The following is a 22,526-nucleotide window of genomic DNA, read 5'->3' on the forward strand; positions in this document are numbered from 1 at the left end:
GCCATTCCTCACCACAAACCCTTTCAGCGGCGATACCAATTCATTAAATTTGCTTGTTACATAGCTGATTCCAATCAAACTTAAAATTGTTGTTCTACATTATCTCTCACATCATATGACACAAGGGCCATTACTCTTGCACCAATATTTCAAAATGCCCACTTTTTACTTAGAATTTCCAGTTAAAGTATTGGTGCACTCTATTTCATTTATATATTACTAAATGGATCTGATTTTAAAGTAAAATAAATGTTCCACATCATCACCCACATCATTGACACAAGGGTCATAACTCTGGCACCAATATTTTATTGATTATCCCCCCTTTTCACTTTAAATTTAAGGTTTTAAAGTTTTGGTGCACTTTCACTCCAGCTATATTATTACCAAAAGGATTTGATTCAACCTTAAGATAATTGATCAACATTATCAAACACATCATATGAAATAAAGGCCATAACTCTTGCACAATATTTTATGAATTATACCCCCTTTACCTGCTTAGAATTTCAGTTTAATAATGAGTCTTTTTCACCATACCTTTGTTCTTACTAGATGGAATTGATTTAATCTTAAAAGGGTTGTTCCACATCTTCACCCACACCATATGACACAATTTCCATAATCCTAGCACCAATACTATGAGTTATGCCCTCTTTTTACTTAGAATTTCAGGTTCAAGTTGTGAAATACTTTTGTTCTATCTCAAGTTGTTACTATATAGATTTGATTCAAATTCAAAATAGTTATTCCATATTATTAGTCACATGATATGATACATGGTGCATTACTGTTGCAGAAAGTTTCCATGAATTATGCCCCATTTATACTTATCTAATGTTTTGATGCACTTTATCTTTATGCCTGTTATTATCCCCCGACAAAAGTCGGAGGGATATAGTTTTGGCTCTGTCCGTCCGTCCGTCCGGAGCCATATCTAGGAAATGGTGGGGAATATTTATTTAAAACTTCATATACATGTTCACCACAATGAGTTCTTGCAGCCCGTCAAGTTTCAGTCAGGTTGCCCAAGTAACACCAGAGTTATGGCCCTTAGAAGTTTCTAGTGTTAACTATATAGGGTACTATAAATATGGCAATTTCTGCATCATAACTTTTGATATATTTGACCTAGAACTATGAAATTTAAACAGAATTTAGATCACCATAATGTGGTTGTGTACACACAATTTCATTTGGATTTATTTGTAAATTAAGAGTTATTGCCCTTTAATTGTATAAAAATCCACATATTTGTACATAACAAACTTACCATTTGGTAGAATTTCATTAAATTTCTTTCATTCTTTTCCATGAACATTTATTGTAAACATGTGAAGTTGTGTACCCACACCTGGTCACCCCCTTACCTTGATCACACACCTCCCCCCTATCCCCCGACCCCCCCCCCCCCCCCCCCCCAAAAAAAAAAAAAAAAAAAAAAAAAAAATCATTCCTTATTTTAGATTTTATTCAAACAAACTTCATATACATGTTCACCACTATGAGGTTATGGAGCCCATCAAGTTTCAGACAGATTGCCCAAGTAACACCAGAGTTATGGCCCTTAGAAGTTTCTAGTGTTAACTATATAGGGTACTATAGATCTATAGATATGCCAATTTCTGCATCGTAACTTTTGATATATTTGACCTAGAACTATGAAACTTTAACAGAATTTACAGCACTATAATGTGGTTGTGCACAGACAATTTTGTATGGATTTCTTTTTGTAACTTCAGAGTTATTGCCCTTTAATTGTCTAAAAATCCACATATTTGTACATAACAAACTTACCATTTGGCAGAATTTCATTAAATTTCTTTCATTCTTTTCTGTGAACATTTATTATAAACATGTGAAGTTGTGCACCCACACCTGGTCACCCACTTGCCTTGGTCACACCCCCTCCCCCTCCCCCCCCCCCCCCCCCCCCCCCAAAAAAAAAATTATTTTTTTTATTTTCATTTCTTATTTTAGATTTTTTTCAAACCTTCCAAGTTGTACCATTCCCCCACCTCACTTCTCCACCCAGTCATGCCCACCACTGACCATGCATCCTCTGCGCCCCCCCCCCCCCCCCCTCCATCTTCACCCTTTTACCTTTTTTTTTTTTTTTTTTCATTTTTAATTTTCAATCAATATATATATAATCAACATGTGAAATTTTGTTTCCTCTCCTGTTCCCCTGCACCCCCTCCCCCTAAAAAAATAAATATATACATATATCTATAGATATATATATTTCCATTCCCTTTTTTTTTTTTTTTTTTTAAATGTTCAAACCTTCAACATGTTAAGTTGTGACTGCACAAACCTTGCCCTCAGCCATGTTCAAGATATCTTACCTGTGTTCTCTTAAGGACATCTGATCTTTTAAGTTCAAACGTAAAACAGCAACACCTGGTGCCAAACCACTCAAAGACAATATTTCATTCCAGTTAAACTTCAAGCTCACATTTCAATTAACTGCATTTAATTTTAAAAGCTAAGCTTATTACAGTAAGCATATCCCATTCAAAATAAATTCTTTAGTCAGGATCAAAGTATCATACATTTATTATGTACTCTTTAATTAAACATTTGTTTTCTGTTAAATTGATTTTGACTAATGAAATTATTTGCTTCTTATTAACATCCTTAACTTTTTGCCGGATATATCTTTTTGCCATTCCTCACCACAAACCCTTTCGGCGGGGGATACCAATTCATCAAATTTGCTTGTTATTTAATACTTTTGACACAGACTTTAGCTATTTTCAATTTCTTCATCCGCATTGAATTCATTAAACACTCCAGTTATAGCTCCAACTTCCTCAGATGTGCCCAGTTTCCCTACCCAGTATCCAAAAAGTCGAGCACGCTGTCTCCTGTGAACTTCTTTTCTTGCGAAAAATTCCCAAGTATGTGCTTTAAGTCCAAATTTTCAGGGGAGAAAGTCCTGAGATTCATCATGTAAGTTTTTGCTGTCTTAGATTTAAGCTTTGTAACATTTTAGAACATGTATCGTGAAAACAGGAAAGGATCTGATTATAGTAGGGAAGGGCCCCAGAGGTCGAGCATTTAAGGTCATGTGCCTGTCACCCCTGTAGGTTCTGGCCTTGCTTGGGTCTTCATGCTAGGAAGTGGGCCCACAAAAGGTCAGTGGCTATACCCATATACCAGCCCATGTTGGAAATAATGGAAGGGGCCTCTGAGGTCTTTCTTCACCATTAAAAGCTGGAAAGTGGTGAGACCTTGGAAAGTCCTTACATTTGAAGCTAGTCCTTGAAGTTGATACTAGTCTTTGAGAAAGTCCTTGAATTTTGAAAAAAAAGGCTTGAATTTCACCTAAAACATTATGAAAAATGTTCTGTAAACAACTTGTTTTGTAGAAAGAATAAATTTGAAAAAAAAAATGAAAATGATGAACATGATTTGAAAGAAAATTATTCTATTTGGTGACATATCAAATTATGCTTCATAGACAGCAATGATCACAGTTTAAATGGGGTGCAATATTTACCACAACACCACTTTAAAGTAATTCATGGAAGTTGTTGGAACTAAGATTTTTAAACAAATTTTTAGCCCACCATCTGATGATGGTGGGCTTTTCAAATCACTCTGCGTCCGTGGTCCATCCGTCCGGATCGCATCTCCTCAGAAACTACTTGGGGGATTTTGACCAAAATTAGTCAGAATGATGTACAGGGTTCTAGCCAGGATTTTCTGAAGGCATGTTGCAGAAGGATTTTTTTTGACGATGAAAGGGGTGGGTGCGGGAGGGATGTCCCCTCCCATATGGGGGGTATGGGGATCACCCCAGAAAATTTTGTGTTACTACAACTCATTTTGGTGCATTCTGGTGCATTTCAGAGTGAAAAACATAGTGGTATTTTCAGTGATTAATAAGCATCATTTACATGTACAAGAAAAGATATTGGGTCATAAAAATCCTATGGAGTTTATTTGGTGAATGACAATTAAAAGTTCATCAATTTTAAGTTGCTAAAAATGTTCATTTACTATTTATTGTACATAAAACAACACCATTTTAGCACTGTCATCCAGGGAAACGCTGGTTTCCATTTTGGATCAATGCCCGATTATCTTTGGCCATTTGGCGTGGCTGTGGGGGGGGGGGGGGAATTCTGAAATTGTGACCGTGGCCGAGTGGCTAAGGTCGCTGGCTCCAAATCACTTGCCCCTCATCGATGTGGGTTCGAGCCTCACTCGGGGCGTTGTATTCTTCATGTGAGGAAGCCATCCAGCTGGCTTACGGAAGGTCGGTGGTTCTACCAAAGTGTCTGTTCGTGATGAAATAATGCACGGAGGGTATTTCAAACTTTTCTCTACAAGTTCTATTTTGAAAGTGACGACAGAAAACATTAATTCTTGCATTGTCTTTTCGATATTCCGCCCGAGAAAACACATTTCATACATGTGAAAAACATTAATATTACGGCGATAATTGTTCAAAAGTATTTTACCGTGTTGCACGATTTTTGACTTAATTCCTTACATTGTCTTTCCTTGATTGCGAAAAATATTCGGACGATAATTGTTGAATCATCTGTCATTATATCTAATGACATGTATAATCTTAAAACTTGCGAAGTCACTTTCATGTACACATCACAAGATACCGCCTGTCAAAGGATTTAAAGGCGGAGCTACGATGAAATTTACGTTACACGTTCCACACATAGGAAGCTGTCATTGGTTTATCGGTTATGTTAACTGGCATCGCTTTACCTAAACTATCGGGTAAGCATGTGGAAGCTTTTCGAATACACTATCGGATTAATCAGGGTGTTATGACATGCCGCTTCGGCAATTAAGGGATGACGGTGGAAATAAGGGATGTCGAATATACAACTCAAAGTCTGAAGGCATGTCGCACGCGACAGGCGATAATAGCCTGGCGAGAACCCTGATGTATTGGTACCCTAGTTGTGTCCCCATCGAAAATCAGACTGGTTCAACAATTTTTGAGTAAGTTATGGCCCTTTGTTTATTTTTATAATTTAGTACATAGATTTATATAGGGAAAAACTTTGAAAATTTTCTTGTCCAAAAAAACAGGGCCTAGGGCTTTGATTTTTGGTATGTGACATCATCTTGTGGTCCTGTACCAAGATTGATCAAATTATTGCCCTGGGGTCAAATATGGCCCGGCCCCAGGGGTCACATGGTTTATATAGATTTATATAGGGAAAAACTTTGAAAAACCTCTTGTCCAAAACCACAAGGCCTAGGGCTTTGATATTTTGTACGTGACATCATCTAGTGGTCTTCTACTAAGATGATTCAAATTATTCCCCAAGGGTCAAATATGGCTCCACCCTGGGGGTCACATGGTTTACATGGATTTATATAGGGAAAAACTTTGAAAATCTTCTTGTCCAAACCACAAAGCCTAGGGCTCTGATATTTGTGTTATAGCATCATCTGGTGGTTCTCTACCAAGATTGTTAAAATTATCCCCCTTAAGGTCAAATATGGCCCCGCCCCGGGGGTCACATGGTTCATATAGACTTATATAGGGAAAAATTTTGAAAAACCACAGGGCCTAGGGCCTGCTTTGATATTTTATATGTGACATCATCTAGTGGTCCTCACCTAAGATTGTTCAAATTATTCCCCTAGGGTCAAATATGACCCCGCCCTGGGGGTCACATGGTTTACATAGACTTATATAGGGGAAAACTTTGAAAATTTTCTTATCAAAACCACAAAGCCTAGGGCTTTGATATTTGTAATGTAGCATCATCTAGTGGTTTTCTACCAAGTTTGTTCAAATTATCCCCCTAGGGTCAAATATGGCCCCGCCCCGGGGGTCAAATTGTTCATATAGACATACATAGGGGAAAACATTTTAGAATTTTCATGTCCAAAACCTACAACATTCAAATTTGGACCACATGATTGTATAGTTTTAAGTGGCAAGATGAACCTTGACATGAGTTGACCTTGATCTTGACCTAGTGACCTACTTTTATATTTCTGTAGCTACAGCCTTCAAATTTGGACCACATGCATAGGTTTGTGTTCCGAAATAAACTTTGACCTTGACATTGACCTAGTGAGCTACTTTCATTTTTGAAGGTAAAAGCTTCAAATTTGGACCACATGCATAGTTTTGTGTTCCCGATTGAAATTTGACCTTGATTTTGACCTAGTGACCTACTTTCACATTTCTCAAGCTACAGCCTTCAAATTTGGATCACATGCATAGTTTTGTGTTCCAAAATGATATTTGACCTTGATTTCGACCTAGTGACCTACTTTCACATTTCTCAAGCTACAGCCTTCAAATTCGGACCACATGCAAGGTTCTGTGTACCAAAATGAACTTTGATCTTGAGATTGACCTAGTGACCTACTTTCACATTTCTGAAGCTACGGGCTTCAAATTTGGATCACATGCATATTTTTATACCCCCACCAAACATGTTTGAGGGGGGTATATAGGAGTCAGTTTTGTCGCGTCCCGTCCCGTCCCGAAATCTATTATCTCAGTTATTACCAAATGAATTTGATTCAAACTTAAAATACATGTTCCACCTTATCACCCACATCATGTGACACAAGGTGCATAACTCTGACACCAAGTTTTCATGAATTATGTCCCCTTTTACTTAGAATTTAAGGTTAATTTTGTTGTATTTTCACTATATCTCAGTTATTACTAAATGGATTTGATTCAAACTTAAAATAGGTGTTCCACCTCATCACCCACATCATGTGACACAAGGTGCATAACTCTGACACCAATTTTTTATGAATTATGCCCCTTTTTACTTAGAATTTAAGGTTGATTTTGTTGTATTTTCACTATATCTCAGTTACTACTGAATGGATTTGATTCAAACTTAAAATAGATGTTCCACCTCATCACCCACATCATGTGCCCACATCATGTGACACAAGGTGCATAACTCTGACACCAGGTTTTCATGAATTATGTCCCCTTTTACTTTAAATTTAAGGTTGATTTTGATGTATTTTCACTATATCTCAGTTATTACAAAATGGATTTGATTCAAACTTAAAATAGATGTTCCACCTCATCACCCACATCATGTGAACCAAGGTGCATAACTCTGACACCATTTTTTTATGAATTATGCCCCTTTTTACTTAGAATTTAAGGTTAATTTTGTTGTATTTTCACTATATCTCAGTTATTACTAAATGGATTTGATTCAAACTTAATATAGTTGTTCCACCTCATCACCCAGATCATGTGACATAAGGTGCTTAACTCTGACATAAATTTTTTATGAATTATGTCCCCTTTTACTTTAAATTTAAGGTTGATTTTGATGTATTTTCACTATATCACAGTTATTACAAAATGGATTTGATTCAAACTTAAAATAGATGTTCCACCTCATCACCCACATCATGTGACACAAGGTGCATAACTCTGACACCAATTTTTCATGAATTATGCCCCTTTTTACTTAGAATTTAAGCCCGCCCGCTTAGCTCAGTAGGTAAGAGCGTTGGTCTACGGATCTCTGGGTCGCGAGTTCGATCCTCAGGCGGAGCGTATGTTCTCCATGACTATTTGATAAACGACATTGTGTCTGAAATCATTAGTCCTCGACCTCTGATTCATGTGGGGAAGTTGGCAGTTACTTGCGGAGAACAGGTTTGTACTGGTACAGAATCCAGGAATACTGGTTAGGTTAACTGCCCGCCGTTACATGACTGAAATACTGTTGAAAAACGGTGTTAAGGAGGAACCACACTATAACTTTTTTTCAGAGCCCACGTTATTGACTGGTACCAACAAAAACTGGAAGATATTTCTGATTTAGATCTGTGTATATTTTTACGTTTAATGCATCAGTGACGTTTCCATGACGTCGCAAACATGACCACTTCGCGTACATTTGACGTCAGATATACGAGGACAAAATCTCCCTTGAAATTATTGTACCGGCAATATTTTTTAACGTAAACCCATAAATTATACATGAAACGAAAGCTGACATGAAACTCCAGATGATGATTTAATCGGAATTGCTCTACGTTTTCGCATAATAAAATGAGAGCCAAAAGAGTTTTCTTTTTACTTAAATTTTCCACAAAAAATAGCTTCGCTCAGCATTAAAATAAAATCCATCCGTAATTTTTTTACCAAAATTGAATATGTTTTACACTAATACGTCCTGTAAATATGTAGTAAAAAACAGAAAGTTTTACCGTGCCGTTTTGTGGCTATAAGAACTTTTAAAGCATCACTACAGTAACATTTTTCGACGCTGAAAAAAATGACGTGAATGTAAAGATATGGCTTTTAAGGTTAGGCAAAAAATGTTTGTTTCTGGTAACATGCTAAATAAATAGGGTAGGTAGCTAAAGTGCCGCCAGTTTTTTTCTTACACACTTACAATTAACTATAATAGATTTTTATTTAATGATGATTTAATCGGAATTGCTCTAAGTTTTCGCTTAATAAAATGAAAGCCAAAAACGAGTTTTCTTTTTACTTAAAATTTCCACACAAAAAATAGCTTCGCTCAGCATTAAAAAAATATCCATTCGTAATTTTTTTATTAAAACTGAATATGTTTTACATTAGAATGTTTTCTGAATAACAGTCAAAATTTAGAAAGTTCTGCGGTGTCGTTTTTAGGTAATTAGCTGTTATACGTTGATACTAGGTCAACAAATTTACGTTTTCTCGACGTCACCGTTTTAAATTGTTTTTGAAGAATTGACAAGTTACGCAGCGTTCAGATAAACGTGAAATTACATTAGTTATCCCATTATTTAGTAATTGTGGTAGCTTTTATGGAAAGTGTAATCACACAGACGGTAACGCTATCATTAGTTAACATACTACCAGATCCGAATATCTACCGTTCAGAAATATTATGTTTCTGCGAGGATAAGTACTAATTAAAGAATAGGCTGAGACTATGGCATTCGTTTATAGTGATAAGAATAATTATCACATCAGTGGAATCACTAGTGTAAATTTCCTTTCAGTGACCTCATTATCTGCGTGGTCATATTCGAAGTTATGCAAGATAATAAACATGTATTTTTTGAAACTCTTCTAACATATACAAAATTATTGCTAATACATTTTCCGCAAAAGAGAGTTATAGACCTGAGCCTATTTAACAACGCAAATAGTTAACATATTTTATATACTTTGTATAAAGTGTACCGTATTTATGTAGTAATTTTACAGAAATTACCGAATTTGTCTATAATAGCATAAAACCTTACACATTTGTTCAGAGCAAATTGGCCGATCGCGATCACGTGCTTGGTGTGGTCAAAAAGACATGTAGACTCAGATAATAGCGCGTAGTTCTGCACGGATTTCTCGACGCATATTTTACGATTTTTATCGCTTCTTTATTACTAGGTATACGATATATTACTCTAGATATCTTAATGAAAGTTACATTCTTCTGTAGAACTTTTCAAGAACTATTTCATAAAGGTATAGCGCAAGGCTCAAACCCGACCCCAAGGGTCGTCCGGGCTCGAACATGGGTGCCATTATGTCAAAAAGCAAAAACATTACGAAAATACACTTTATTTTTCTGAAAAAATATTTTACATCAACTAAGGCTCTTAAGTAACACGTTTTGGCGAATATCAATTATTTTTATGGAAATAAATAGTTTTAGGTAAGTTTTGTCCGTCTGTACGATCTGTAGACTTGCTATAGGGACTGTATAACGCTAATCTTGGTCGCATTTTTTCGAAAAATTCATCAATTTCTTTTTATTATAAAAAGCGTTACGAGTAAGATATTAAACTGAAATTTCTTTTAAAAAGTAGTTGAAAATATTGTCTAATCGAATATGAAAAACAATTGTCTTCCCCGATGAGCACGCTGTCGGGAACATTTGCTGAACTTTGCCATTTTTGGCTTAAAATATTTGCCGTAAAATAAGGAAAACGTGCTTATAAAATATTTACTTTTGCGAAATAACTGCAAATTAAAACTTGTTTTGACAGAAAATGACAAAATTTGAAAGTTTGTGACAAAAAAGACAACATCTTTTCGTCCGTCTGTACGTAATTTAGGATAAAAGCTGTATTTCCGTACTTTTCCGTACGGTAAAAGGCAGTGTTTTTCATTAACTTCACATAATTGTAGAATGTTCCAAACACAAGATATTTTAATGAAATAACTTTAATAAATTATATCTAAACATTGGCTAAGCAGGTATGTAATTTGTATATTTTTATCGCCGACGGTTTTGTCGGAGGACTGTCTCAAAATGTATCATTTTTCGTGAAAATATGCGTACTTCTTCATATATTAAATAGAGGGGCTGGCCTTGTCAGAAGAGACATATCTTCATAAACTGATGTCCGATTTTAATAAATGATACCTTTTTGCAAAGGGCAAGCAAGTACCTAGAGAAAACAGGCCACGTCAGGTTCGAACCCGGTCGACTAGGGGTCAAGGTCATAGGTCAAATTCCGGTAATATTCTCAAAATATGAACTTTTCAGAGCAGTCAAGGCAGTCCTGAAAACACAAGCACTACCTTCAATGAGTCCAATGACACCATTGGAGCAATTCTCACGGCTCCCCGGGGCGGACCAGCTTAGTCTTGGCCAGCACCCTCCTGCAAATAACAAGTTTGGTCATTTTCTGATACCTGTCCTGAGCTCTGATGGCATCATATGGACTTGTAAATAGCATAAATGTAAAGCTTAGACACCTACAAACATATTCATATATGGTATAGGTAGGTACCTGGGGTGTAGAGATTCGAACAAGGGTCAAAATCTAACATAGTGTCATTATCAGCTGAAATTCAGTATGAATTTGATACAGTACCGTTCCTCCATATATTACCTCCCCTGACACATATGGCTCACCCAGGTTTTCGAACATGGTCTTAATCCGTAGCCAGGACCCATACCTAGTCGACCATGTATTAAAAGGGTACAAGTTTATGTCAAAAGGGACCCAACTGGGCCGACGAAAACCTTCCAGACATGGTCAAAAAGCCATTTCGAACCTACTTCGTAGCCGTAACATGGCCTTATACCTAATAATAAATGTATTACAGTTAATTGTAACTGTGTAAATAAAAACTGGCAGCATCTTGGCTTCCTACCCTATTTTTTTTAGCATGTTACCAGAAACAAACTGTTTTTGCCTAACCTTAAGGGCCATATCTTCACGTCATTTTTTTTTCAGCGTCGAAAAATGTTACTGTAGTGATGCTTAAAAAGTTCTTACAGCCACAAAACGGCACGGTAAAACTTTCTGTTTTTTACTACATATTTACAGGACGTATTAGTGTAAATCATATTCTATTTTGGTAAAAAAAATTACGGATGGATATTTTTTAACGCAGAGCAAAGCTATTTTTGTAAAAATTTAAGTAAAAAGGAAACTCATTTTTTGGCTTTCATTTTATTAAACGAAAACGTAGAGCAATTCCGATTAAATCGTCATTAAATACAATCTATTATAGTTGATTGTAAATGTGTAAATTAAAACTGTCGGCACTTTAGCTACCTACCCTATTTGTTTAGCATGTTACCAGAAACAAACTTTTTTTGCCTAACCTTAAGGGCCATATCTTCTTTTCAGCGTCGAAAAATGTTACTGTAGTGATGCTTTAAAAGTTCTTATAGCCACAAAACGGCACGGTAAAACTTTCTGTTTTTTACTACATATTTACAGGACGTATAAGTGTAAAACATATTCAATTTTGGTAAAAAAATTACGGATGGATTTTTTTTTAATGCTGAGCGAAGCTATTTTTTGTGGAAAATTTAAGTAAAAAGAAAACTCGTTTTTTGGCTCTCATTTTATTATGCGAAAACGTAGAGCAATTCCGATTAGATCATCGTCTGGAGTTTCATGTCAGCTTTCATTTCATGTATAATTTATGGGTTTACGTTAAAAAATATTGCCGGTACAATAATTTCAAGACAGAGTTTGTCCTCGTATATCTGACGTCCAAAGTGCGCGAAGTGGTCATGTTTGCGACGTCATGGAAACGTCGCTGATGCATTAAACGTAAAAATATACACAGATCTAAATCAGAAATATCTTCCAGTTTTTGTTGGTACCAGTCAATAACGTGGGCTCTGAAAAAAGTTATAGTGTGGTTCCTCCTTAAACCCAAAAACAAACAAACAAAGGTTAATTTTGATGTATTTTCACTATATCTCAGTTACTACTGATTGGATTTGATTCAGACTTAAAATAGATGTTCCACCTCATCACCCACATCATGTGACACAAGGTGCATAACTCTGACGCTAATTTTTCTTGAATTGTGTCCCCTTTTACCTAGAATTTAAGGTTAATTTTTGATGTATTTTAACTATATCTCATTCTGATTGGCTTAGAGCCAAAGGGAAGTAACCTTTTTTTAACTTTTGTGCTGTCAAAGTTTCTTCCCCTTAAATTCCAGGAATTAGTCTATTTTTAGAAATCCTATTTTTAGATTTTCAATATTTTAGGTATTTTTCTAACTTTTTTCTTATAAGTCCTATGTAAAAAGTCAATACATTTTTCTGTGGTAACATGGGTCGGTAAGACACTTTTTTGTATTCACTTTTAGTGTATCTCTAATAGAGATTTTTTATATTTACTAGTATTACTATATCCTCTAGTATTATACTAGTATTACTTATATGTAGAATCCCAGGATGAAGTACTCCAAAGACTAAGTATTTTTAAGATTTCTTATGGTTGCCGTTCTTCTGTGACAAGACCGTATGGTGGGGGTATGAGTCACTCCTGTGACAGTTCTAGTTGTGTTCAGAATTGAAATTTGACATTGTATTTTACTTAGTACTTACTTTCACATTTCTCAAGTTGCAGCCTCCAAATTTGAAGCACATGCATAGTTCTGTGAACCGAAATGAACTTTGACCTTGAAATTGATGTAGTGACCTACTTCCACATTTCTCAAGCTACAGCTTTCAAATTTAGACCACATGCACAGTGTTGTATACTGAAATGAAATTTAACCTTGATTTTGACCTTGAACTAGTCCTGAAATTTGGAGCATTCAAAAATGGCTCAGTGGTGGCCGCCAAGATCACTCTGTGATCTCTTGTTCAGTTAAAAAGGCTTTGAAAAAGTAAAAAATGACTTAAAATACCTGAATTTTTTCTTTGATGTTCTGTATGAACTGTGAGTTAGATATAGTTTGGTAAGCAGTATGCCTTTTAAGTTTGTTCTCAAACGTGATAGTTTTGTCCTGTGTACACAAATTTATGGATTTTAAATTTCTATTTCAGTTAAACAAACAGTTTCTGGATAATCCATCAGAATTGCCAAGCAATACAGATCATTTTGTGGACTTTCTCACTGAAATGGTCGAGTCCATTTTTAAATCCACAGAAAGTTGTCCCAAGTAAGTATTTCTGCATAAATTATAACTAATTATGCTCCCCCTTTGAAGGAGGGGTATATTGTTTTACAGATGTCTGTCAGTCGGTATGTAGACCAATCTGTTTCCGGATGATAACTCAAGAACGCTTGGGCCTAGGATCATGGAAGTTGATAGGGAGGTTGTTCATCACCAGCAGATGACCCCTATTGATTTTGAGATCAGTATGTCAAAGGTCAAGGTCACAGTGACCTGGAGCAGTTGAATGGTTTCTGGATGATAACTCGAGAACGCTTGGGCCTAGGATCATGAAAGTTGATAGGGAGGCTGGTCGTGACCAGCAGATGACCCCTACCAAGCAGATGACCCCAACCGGGGGCCTCCGTGGCCGAGTGGTTAAGGTCGCTAACAAAAAACAACCGGTTTTGAGGTCAGAGATGAAGGTCACATTGACCCTGAACAGAGAAACGGTTTCTGGATGATAGCTCAAGAATGCTTGGGCCTAGGATCGTGAAAGTTGATAGGGAGATTGGTCATCACCAGCAGATGACCCCTATTGATTTTCAGCAGATGACCCCTATTGACAGGGGCCCTCTCTACATTTTGGGGGATTGGGGCCGGGGCCCTTGGAGGGGGGAATTTCGTCCTGTTTAAGGCTTGTCCTTAATGGTGTTTTCACTGAGTTCAAATATTTCTTAGCAAAAATTATTCAAAGTTTAATATAAAATTATTCACACTAACATCATCGTCATTATCGGTAGCACTAGCAGTATCCATGGACATTGTCTCAGCAGCAGCCGGAGCAGGGCTTCCCTTCATCGTATCTGCCTGATTGTGCATGTCTGGCCCTGGTGAAACAGCGGTGTCCGTGACAGTATTTTGTTTTTTGAGGGCATGCTGCTTAAAAAGCAAATCTATCTTTGCGCATTTCGCCCCTGTTGCATCCGTGATCTTTTTACAGTATGATTTTGCATTATGCGACATTTTTTTTCAAAGGGAAGTAACTTTGCATACACGCATCCGGGGAACTGAAAAACGCGCGTATTATACGGATCAGTAAAACTTTATCAGGCCCATTAAGTTACGAGACGCTCCAAAGACTATCGGGTATCGATTTTTTTCTTGAATTTTTTTTTCTTTCGAGGGGGAATTTTTCTATACTTGGGGGGAAAAAACATACTATTTCGAGGGGGGAACGGGGCCGAATTTCATCCCAAAAAATGGGCAAACGAGGGCCCTGATTAATTTTGAGATCAGTAGGTCAAAGGTCAAGGTCACAGTGACCAGGAACAGTAAAATGGTTTCCGGACGATATTTCAAGAACGCTTGGGCCTAGGATCAGGAAAGTTGATAGGGAGGTTGGTCATTACCAGCAGATGACCCCTACTGAGCAGATGACCCCAACTGATTTTGATGTCAGTAGGCAAAAGATGAAGGTCACAGTGACCTGGAGGTTGGTCATGACCAGCAGATGACCCATATTGATTTTGAGGTCATTAGGTGAGAGTTCAAGGTCACATGGGCCAGGAACAGTTAAACGGTTTCTGGACAATAACTCAAGAACGCTTGGGCCAAGGATCATGAAAGTTGATAGAGAGGTTAATCATGACCAGCAGATGACCCCTATTGATTTTGAGGTCAGTAGGTCAAAGGTCAAGGTTATAGTGACCCGGAACCGTTTAACTGTTTCCTTACTAGAGAACGCTTGGCCTAGGATGACGAAACCTGATAGGGAGATTGATCATGACCATTAGATGAACCCTACAGATTTTGAGGTCAGTAGGCCAAAGTTCAAGGCCACATTGACCCGGAACAGTTAAACCCTTTATCGGACGATAACTTGAGAACGATTGGGCCTAGGATCACGAAACTTAATAGGGAGGTTGATCATGACCAGCAGATGACCCCTGTTGATTTTGAGGTCAATAGGACAAAGACCAAGGTCACATTGAACTAGAACAGTAGAACTTCCGTTTCGTTTACAGTGAGCAAATAATTTCTGTTTCTTGTGCAATTACTGAATGCATCAAGGGGGGTGTGGGGGCATTTCGTGTTCTACGAACTCTTGTTCACAGAAAGTTGTCCCAAGTAATTATTTCTGCATGAATTATAACTAATTCACAGAAAGTTGTCCCAAGTAAGTAGTTCTGCATAAATTATGAACCATTCACAGAAAGATGTCCCCAGTAAATATTTCTGCAAAAATTATAATTAATTCACAGAAGGTTGTCCCAAGTAAGTATTTCTGCATAAATTATAACTAATTCACAGAAAGTTGACCCAAGTAAGTAGTGCTGCATGAATTATGAACCATTCACAGAAAGATGTCCCCAGTAAATATTTCTGCAAAAGTTATAATTAATTCACAGAAAGTTGTCCGAAGTAAGTATTTCTGCATAAATTGTAATTAATTCACAGAAAGTTGTCCCAAGTAAGTAGTGCTGCATGAATTATGAACCATTCACAGAAAGATGTCCCCAGTAAATATTTCTGCAAAAGTTATAATTAATTCACAGAAAGTTGTCCCAAGTAAGTATTTCTGCATAAATTGTAATTAATTCACAGAAAGTTGTCCCAAGTAAGTATTCCTGCATAAATATGAATCATTCACAGTAAGATGTCTCAAGTAAGTATTTCTGCAAAAATTATAATTAATTCACAGAAAGTTGTCTCAAGTAAGTATTTCTGCATAAATTATACATGTAACTAATTCACAGAAAGTTGTCCCAAGTTAGTAGTTCTGCATAAATTATAAGTCCATTTTCATAGAAAAATCATTGTACTTCCACACAAATTATAATTCATTCACAGAAAGTTGTCTAAGTACTTAAGGTAAATGTGTCAACTTTAGATGCAGAAATGCGTGAGAATGTTGTCGCATTTAAGTGTGTCTCTGTAAATTGTAGTTCATTGATAGAAAGTTTACCAGATATGCGTGTCCACATAAATTGTATTTTATTCTCGGGAACCTGGCCCAAACTGAAGTAAGCCTTACATATTGTGACTTAATCCTGAAACTGTTGTTGAAAGGTATCGTGTCCACCTAAAATGTGCTGCCATTTCATCGACATAATTTATAAGGGCACTCATAAAGGACTCTTTCATATTTCAGAGTTTTGTGTCATAACTTCCACATAAAGTTTTCTACAGTAGTATGCCATCCACATTAACCACAAAAGAAGACTTGACAAATGATTTCTTTCATTTTCAGAGTTTTACGTTATATATGTGGCAGATTACAAAAAACAGTTTCAGCCAAGTGGCCTGAAGACGAAAGTGTTAGAACAAGAGTAGTCAGGTACTGTATATTTTAAAAGCAGAAATTTTCGCGAAAATTAATTCTTGCATATTAGTATAATTCAAATTTAAGTAGGATCCCTACCATTTTTTACAATTTTGCGAATACTAAACATTGCGAACATACACAAAATTTCAAATTCGCGGAATTTTTTACCCAATGAAAATAATATGCTTTTACAGTACTGTAAAATTATTCTAATTTTGTAGGCATGAAATCTTTTGGTGTTGCAAGTCTGGGTATTTTGTTAGGATATGAATTTTTGGAATCCAACTTTTGAAGACAAAATGATTTGTTAATCCTATTTGCTGGGATTTGATGTTGTGGATAAACGTATCCATAAAATCCACGTAATTTAGTCCTCCCCCAAATAATTTTGATTTTGCAGATTGCACATAACACAGAAACTAGACATGTTGTGTTTCAGAATTGTATTGCTAATATTTTTTAAAATGTGATAATTTTCTTGCTTTCAGCATATCTAGAGTTTTTTTATGTGTCAAGTATAAATGAGCCGCACCGTGAGAATACCAACATAGTGCATTTGTGCCCAGCATGAATCCAGACCAGCCTGCACATCTGCGCTGTCTGGTCAGGATCTATGCTGTTCGCTTTTAAAGCCTATTGTAATAAGAGAAACCATTTTGGAACAGCATGTATCTGCAGGCTGATCTGGATCCATGCTGGTCGCAAATGCACTATGTTGATTTTCTCATGGTGCAGCTCAGATTGTTCTAAAAACATATTAAAGCAATATTGAAATTTTATGTTTCAGCGGTTTTGTGTTCCTACGCCTTCTCTGTCCTGCCATCTTACACCCAAAGTCTTTTAATCTGATCACTGGTAAGTTAGTTCTCGTGCTTAATAAAGATGATATTTTTTTGTAATTAAATGATTGAAAAAGTCTATTTTTAGCTTGGTTGTTTCAAAGAATGAGAGCAATTGCACTCGCCTTGGCATCTGTGTCCTCAAGTTTTTTTTTCTAATGTCCAATATCTTCTTCATTAAGATATTTTATTCAGGCTTGCTGTACTTGATTGCTGTGACAAGTTGTTAAACTCTACCTGCAAAATGTCTAGAGTTATGCCCCTTTTAATCTAGAATTTTCAGTTAAAGATTTATGAAGTCCAGTATCTTCTTCATTGCTTCTTCAATTGAAGCTTAATGGCTGTACTTGCTAATAGTGACAATTCTTCAAGAGACAAGATGTGTAACTCTGCCTGCAGTATTTCCAGAGTTATGCCACTTTTTCACTTAGTAATTTTGATTATTAAGTTTTTCAAATAGTACAAATAATAAATATTGTTTTTAACCAGTACGGATATTATATTAAAACTATACACTCATCTTCCAGCCAGTAAAACGACATTCTAGCATCAAGTCCCATATCTTACACTTAACCCTTCTTGCCCGTCTCTTACACTAAACCCTTCTTGGACTTCGAAAATCAAGATTGAAATATTTCTCTTCAAAGTCAATGCAGATATTAAATTGAAACATTATCCAAATTATTTATATAAAAAAAAAAAAACATGGTGAAAGATACATGTCCAGTAACTCTGCATTGAATTTGGCAAAGTTATGCCCCTTTCTTGGACTTGGAAATTTCAGGTTTAAAGTTTTATTTGGAAATGATTAATGATTATTTCCAAAACTAATGAAGATACCATGGTTGAAACTTCACACAAATGTTAGGTGCAATTGAACAAAATCACAGCATCAAGTCCTGTAATTTACATGACATTGGACAAAATATGTAATCCATTTTACTGATAAGCCTTTGAATGGATGAGCAAACTGCCATGAGACAGCTGTTGTTGATGATATTCCAGCGCTGCTTAACTGGTTGGACTACCAGTTTTGATTCTGAAGCTGGCATCTTTCTCAGGCGGATAAATTGTGCCCATACAAGTATTAGCATTCAATATAGAATTTTAACACTTCTGTTTTGCCAGGTGTACTAGAACCAAATGATTTTTCTTTTCTGAGAGGAGTACTCTTCAGAATTGAGGAAAGACAACCAACGTAGTGGCTTTGCAACCAGCATGGATCCAGACTAGCCTGCGCATCCGTGCTGTCTGGTCAGGATCCATGCTATTCACTAACAGTATCTCTAATTCCAATAGACTTTGAAAGCGACCAGCATGGATCCAGACCAGCCTGCGCAATATGTTGGTTTTCTCATGGCGTGGCTCAATTATGATAGAGGATAAAGAAGATTATCTTTATAAGAATGCAGCAGTGTCTGTAATTTAAAAGATGGAAATTGTTTTTCTCTTCAGAAACTCCGTCAGAAACAGCTGTAAGAACATTAAAGCTGATTGCGAAAGCTTTACAGAATCTGGCAAACCTTGTCGAGTTTGGTGTAAAAGAACAGTTTATGACTTGCGTAAATCCGTTCATTAAGAACAACAAGGCAAGAATGGTGGAGTTTCTAGATAAACTATCTGTAAGTTGTCTGCTTTATTGCAGTTTGGTTTTGATTTTGATGTTCATTTGAAGAGATGACGCCTTTTAATATTATAAGATTGTTCTACACATTTGTTAACAAGAAGTCCCAACTTCATATCATTTATCCAGGTAACCTACTGGTTGTTCCACCTTATTTGTAACATGTTTTAAGTAAATTGCCTCTTCAAGGATGGCTGTAGTATTTTTATGCCCCCGAAGGGAGGCATATAGTTTTTGAACAGTCTGTCGGTCTGTCTGTCCGCAATTTTCGTGTCCGGTCCATATCTTTGTCATCGATGGATGGATTTTCAAATAACTTGGCATGAATGTGTACCACAGTAAGACGACGTGTCGCTCGCAAGACCCAGGTCCGTAGCTCAAAGGTCAAGGTAACACTTAGACGTTAAAGGTCATTTTTCATGATAGTGCATTCGTGTCCAGTCCATATCTTTGTCATCCATGGATGGATTTTCAAATAACTTGGCATGAATGTGTACCACAGTAAGACGACGTGTCACGCGCAAGACCCAGGTCTGTAGGTCAAGGTCACACTTAGACGTTAAAGGTCATATTTCATGATAGTGCATTGATGGGCGTGTCCGGTCCATATCTTTGTCATTCATGCATGGATTTTAAAATTATTGGGCATGAATGTGTACCACAGTAAGACGACATGTCGCGCGCAAGACCCAGGTCCGTAGGTCAAAGGTCCTAAACTCTAACATTGGCCATAACTATTCATTCAAAGTGCCATCGGGGGCATGTGTCATCCTATGGAGACAGCTCTTGTTTTTTTTGAAGTTTGAAGAAAAATACAGTTTTAAGGGCAGATAACTCCTAAACAAGCATGGTGACCTATGATTGTTTTTGCATTTTTCTGTTTCTAACATTAAACTGCATTTATATACAAAGTTTGAACACATTCTATAATTGGGAAATTTTTGCCCCATCTCTCATACAAGAAACTGAAGCAAGTGTCTTTAAATGCTGAACAGAGCACTTAGCAGATGTAAAAACATTGTATTTAAACCATGCTGCTCTAATCTCACTCTTTGACCTTAGGGTAGGAGTTACAGATATGTTGCGTTTTCATTTCGTAGGTGAGTATGGAAGCAAGAAAACATACCGACTTCTAAAATTGCATTTCACACGTTTACAAAATGTAATAAAAGGCTTTACTTCAATACATATTGTAAGCATTTTTCTGGTTGACAGTTACACATATTCTGCTTTCCTTAATAAATACTAGTACGATTTCAAGTAAATGCTGTCATGCAGCAAAATGTAATTATTACGCCAGACACGTTAGTAACTCTTACGAAAAGCTATTTTCACGCAAGTTGGAAAAAAGGGAATACGCTTATATTTCTGCACGCCAAATGTCTGGAATTACAAATTTGCTAACTCTTCGACCCGCGGAAATAACCACTTATACAGTGACTCTTACTTGAATTTTGACAATATACCTGTTCTTAGGTAGAAAATCCATTTAACTTTGTGAGACAGCTCTTGTTCTACATCAGAATATGTTGGAGTGTGTAGAAATCCATGATACTGATAATTGATTTAGCCTAGTGTAATTGACATATTACATACTGTTTATTTTCAGAAATGTGTCTGAGTGTGTAGAAATCCATGATGATGATACCTGATTTAGCCTAGTGTAATTGACATATTACATACTGTTTATTTTCAGAACCGTGTCTTGGTGTGAAGAAATCCATGAGGATGATACCTGATTTAGCCTAGTGTAATTGACCTATTACATACTGTTTATTTTCAGAATGTGTCGGAGTGTGTAGAAATCCAAGATACTGATAACTGATTTAGCCTAGTGTAATTGACATATTACATACTGTTTATTTTCAGAATGTGTCGGAGTGTGTAGAAATCCAAGATACTGATAATTGATTTAGCCTAGTGTAATTGACATATAACATACTTTTTATTTTCAGAATGTGTCGGAGTGTGTAGAAATCCATGATAATGCTATAGGTGATCTGTCTCGTGATTTAGCCACTATACATCAGATTTGTGCCACACATGTTGAAGATCTCAGGAAACGCTCAGATTCACAGGTTTGCCACTAAATGCCTTTATCATGAGCAGTTAGATTAAAGGAAATGAGGAGTGATAAATTTTGGGTTCTGCAAATGTTGTGTGATATTCTCGAAAGAGGAATTGAAAGGCATGCATAAATTTAAGCACAAACAACAGTGTTTTATAGAGCTGAAACTTTGATCTTTTGAAATAATTTCACACAAATGTTCTTTCGGCAGTAGCCAAAACAAACAGGTTTTAAACTTCCACTGACAGGATATCAAGAATATTCAAACTAACATTTATTTTACGAAAGAAAGCATGGCAAATTAACATAACTCGGCTAGCTTCCTCTTCTAATGTGGTTGAACAAGGCCATGCAAATGTTGTGTGATGTTTTAGAAAGAGGAATTGAAAGGCATTCATAAATTTAAGCACAAACAACAGTGTATTTATACAGCTGAAACTTTGATCTTTTGAAAAAATTTCACAAAATGTTCTTTCGGCAGTAGCCTAAACAAACAGGTTTTAAACTTCCACCTACAGGATATCAAAAATATTCAAACTAACATTTATTTTACGAAAGAAAGCATGGTAAACTAACATAACTTGGCTGGCTTCCTCTTCTAATGTGGTTGAACAAGGCTAACACAAGAAACTACAGGCCTAGAAAACATGAATTTATAACAAATTTTTGAAAGGAAATGAAGTCATTGTTATCAGACAATGTAAACACTCCCACGCATTACATGAACATTCATTGACACTGCAACAAATTATTTTAATATCTTTTTTTATCCCCCCGCCAAAGGCGAAGGGGATATTAGAAATGCTCTCCGTCCGTCCGTCTGTGTGTGCGCAACGATCTTTGTTCGGAGCATAACTCCAAAAGTACTGGAGGGATTTTCTTCAAACTTCATACACTGATAGAACACATTGGGAGGAAGTGCAGTGTGCAAAAACGATAACTCTACCTTGCCTATTTTTTTTAATTTATTCCCCTTTATCATATTTTCTTTAAAAAAATTGTCCAGAGCATAACTCCAAAAATACTGGAGGGATTTTCTTCAAACTTCATACTATGATAGAACACATTGGGAGGAAGTGCAGTGTGCAAGAACAATAACTCTACCTTGCCTATTTTTTGAGTTATTCCCCTTTATCTTATTTTCTTAAAAAAATTTGTCCGGAGCGTAACTCCAAAAGTACTGGAGGGATTTTCTTCAAACTTCATACATTGATAGAACACATTGGGAGAAAGTGCTGTGTGCAAGAACAATAACTCTACCTTGCCTATTTTTTGAGTGATTCTCCTTTATCATATTTTCTTTAAAAAAATTGTCCAGAGCATATCTTCTTCATGCATGGAGGGATTTTGATATATCTTGGCACAAATGTTCA

General features: G+C 36.3%; 1 protein-coding gene across 1 annotated transcript in view; it reads left to right on the forward strand.

Moving 5' to 3' along the window:
• The window catches only part of LOC123566662 (ras GTPase-activating protein 1-like), a 60,095-nt gene extending 38,417 nt beyond the window's left edge, over window positions 1-21,678 (forward strand). Inside the window, exons 17-21 of the mRNA XM_053549623.1 lie at window positions 13,245-13,360; window positions 16,548-16,634; window positions 17,410-17,477; window positions 18,917-19,083; window positions 21,041-21,678. Of these exons, the coding sequence (XP_053405598.1) occupies window positions 13,245-13,360; window positions 16,548-16,634; window positions 17,410-17,477; window positions 18,917-19,083; window positions 21,041-21,175 (573 nt within the window). The 3' untranslated portion in view covers window positions 21,176-21,678. The remainder of the gene's footprint in view (window positions 1-13,244; window positions 13,361-16,547; window positions 16,635-17,409; window positions 17,478-18,916; window positions 19,084-21,040) is intronic.
• Window positions 21,679-22,526: the final 848 nt, after the last annotated feature.

This window comes from Mercenaria mercenaria, chromosome 8, assembly GCF_021730395.1.
Source record: "Mercenaria mercenaria strain notata chromosome 8, MADL_Memer_1, whole genome shotgun sequence".
NCBI classification, from domain to species: domain Eukaryota; kingdom Metazoa; phylum Mollusca; class Bivalvia; order Venerida; family Veneridae; genus Mercenaria; species Mercenaria mercenaria.